This window comes from Augochlora pura, unplaced genomic scaffold (assembly GCF_028453695.1).
Source record: "Augochlora pura isolate Apur16 unplaced genomic scaffold, APUR_v2.2.1 APUR_unplaced_5878, whole genome shotgun sequence".
NCBI lineage: Eukaryota > Metazoa > Arthropoda > Insecta > Hymenoptera > Halictidae > Augochlora > Augochlora pura.
This window is the reverse complement of record NW_027586389.1, coordinates 1-1471: the sequence shown is the minus strand read 5'-3', so window position 1 is coordinate 1471 and position 1471 is coordinate 1. Positions and strand designations below refer to the sequence as shown.

The 1471-nt window shown below is 55.7% G+C and overlaps 1 protein-coding gene across 1 annotated transcript; it reads left to right on the top strand.

The window, feature by feature from the left end:
- The first annotated feature begins 154 nt into the window (after positions 1-154).
- On the top strand, positions 155-871 carry LOC144477985 (uncharacterized). The gene has a single exon (XM_078195712.1). It carries the CDS (start codon positions 155-157, stop codon positions 869-871), a length of 717 nt encoding a protein of 238 aa, XP_078051838.1.
- Positions 872-1471: the final 600 nt, after the last annotated feature.

Sequence of the window (1471 nt, the reverse complement as noted above, 5' to 3'; positions counted from 1 at the left end):
CATTGTGGTTGGGACGCCTCCCACCGTGCGTGCAAACGGTGTTGCTGACGCGACAAAAGGACGGTTTGACCGAGCTGGCCTCTCTCGCGGACGCGGTAAACGAAGTGAATCCGCGTCCGCAAATCGCCGCCGCGTCGAGAAAATGCCGTGACCCATGCATTTCCCGACCGGGAAACAACCGAGCCGATCGTTAGCGGCGGCCAGCGATTCTAGGCCGACGACGAGCCGCCTGTTCGTAACAGATCGCGACACAAAACTAAACTTTATGGTGGACACCGGATCCGATTGGTGCATGTACCCGCGCTCGCGTGTGAGTGACCCGCGCGAAAAGACACTGTACGTACTTCACGCGGCAAACGGCTCTAAAATCTCAACGTACGGATACGTTTCCCTGCGTTTGAACCTCGGCCTGAGACGGGATTTCATGTGGCGATTCGTCATCGCGGATGTCACGACGCCCATCATCGGAGCCGACTTTTTGAGTTTTTATCACCTCCTTGTCGACCTGTGCGCGAAGAGGCTCCTCGACGGGATCACGACCCTGAAAACGCGTGGACGGGTATTCCCTAGCCGAACAGAGAGCATCCGGGCGATATCGGGGGATACGAGATACCACTCGATTCTCGCCGAATTCCCGGACATCACGCGACCGTCGGGAGGACATCGAGCGACGGGGCACTCCACACAGCATCACATCCGAACCACGGAGGGACCACCGGTAGTGTGCAAACCACGACGACTCGCACCCGACAAGCTGTTGATCGCGGAGACCGAATTCGAGGCCATGGTCAGGGATGGCACAGCACGGAGGAGGTCGGAGAGCTGGTGGTCATCGGCACTTCACTTGATCCCCAAAAAAGGTAACGAGTGACGTCCGTGCGGCGATTATCGTGCATTAAACTCGAGGACAATCGCGGATAGATATCCTGTGCCACATATCGAGGACTTTGCACAGCGTCTGTCTGGTAAGACTGTTTTCTCGACTATCGACTTGGTGCGCGCGTACAATCAGATACCGGTGAATCCAGACGACATAGCCAAAACCGCGATCATAATCCCGTTCGGCTTATTCGAATTTCCCTGGATGTCTTTCGGACTTCGCAACGCGGCGCAGACATTCCAGCGATTCATGGACGAAGCATTGCGGTGACTCGAGTAGTGCTACGTGTACATAGACGACGTCCTCGTGGCGTCCAACTCCACCGAGGAGCACGAACGACACCTGCACGAACTATTTAGTCGCCGAAACGAATACGGGGTGCTCGTAAACTGTGACAAGTGCGTGTTCGGTAACCCGTAAGTGAAATTTTTGGGCTATTCGGTGTCCGCGCGGGACACAAAGCCATTGCCCGAAAAAGTCGAGGCCATACAGACTTTCCCACGTCCAGAAACAGTGAAAGAACTGCGACAGTTTCTGGGCATGTTAAACTTTTACCGTCGGTTTATACCTGCAGCCGCCGAAACGCAGGCG

Bases quoted from the DNA above. Each gene is read 5' to 3' on its own strand.
- LOC144477985 (XM_078195712.1), top strand. From the start codon at position 155: ATGCATTTCCCGACCGGGAAACAACCGAGCCGATCGTTAGCGGCGGCC.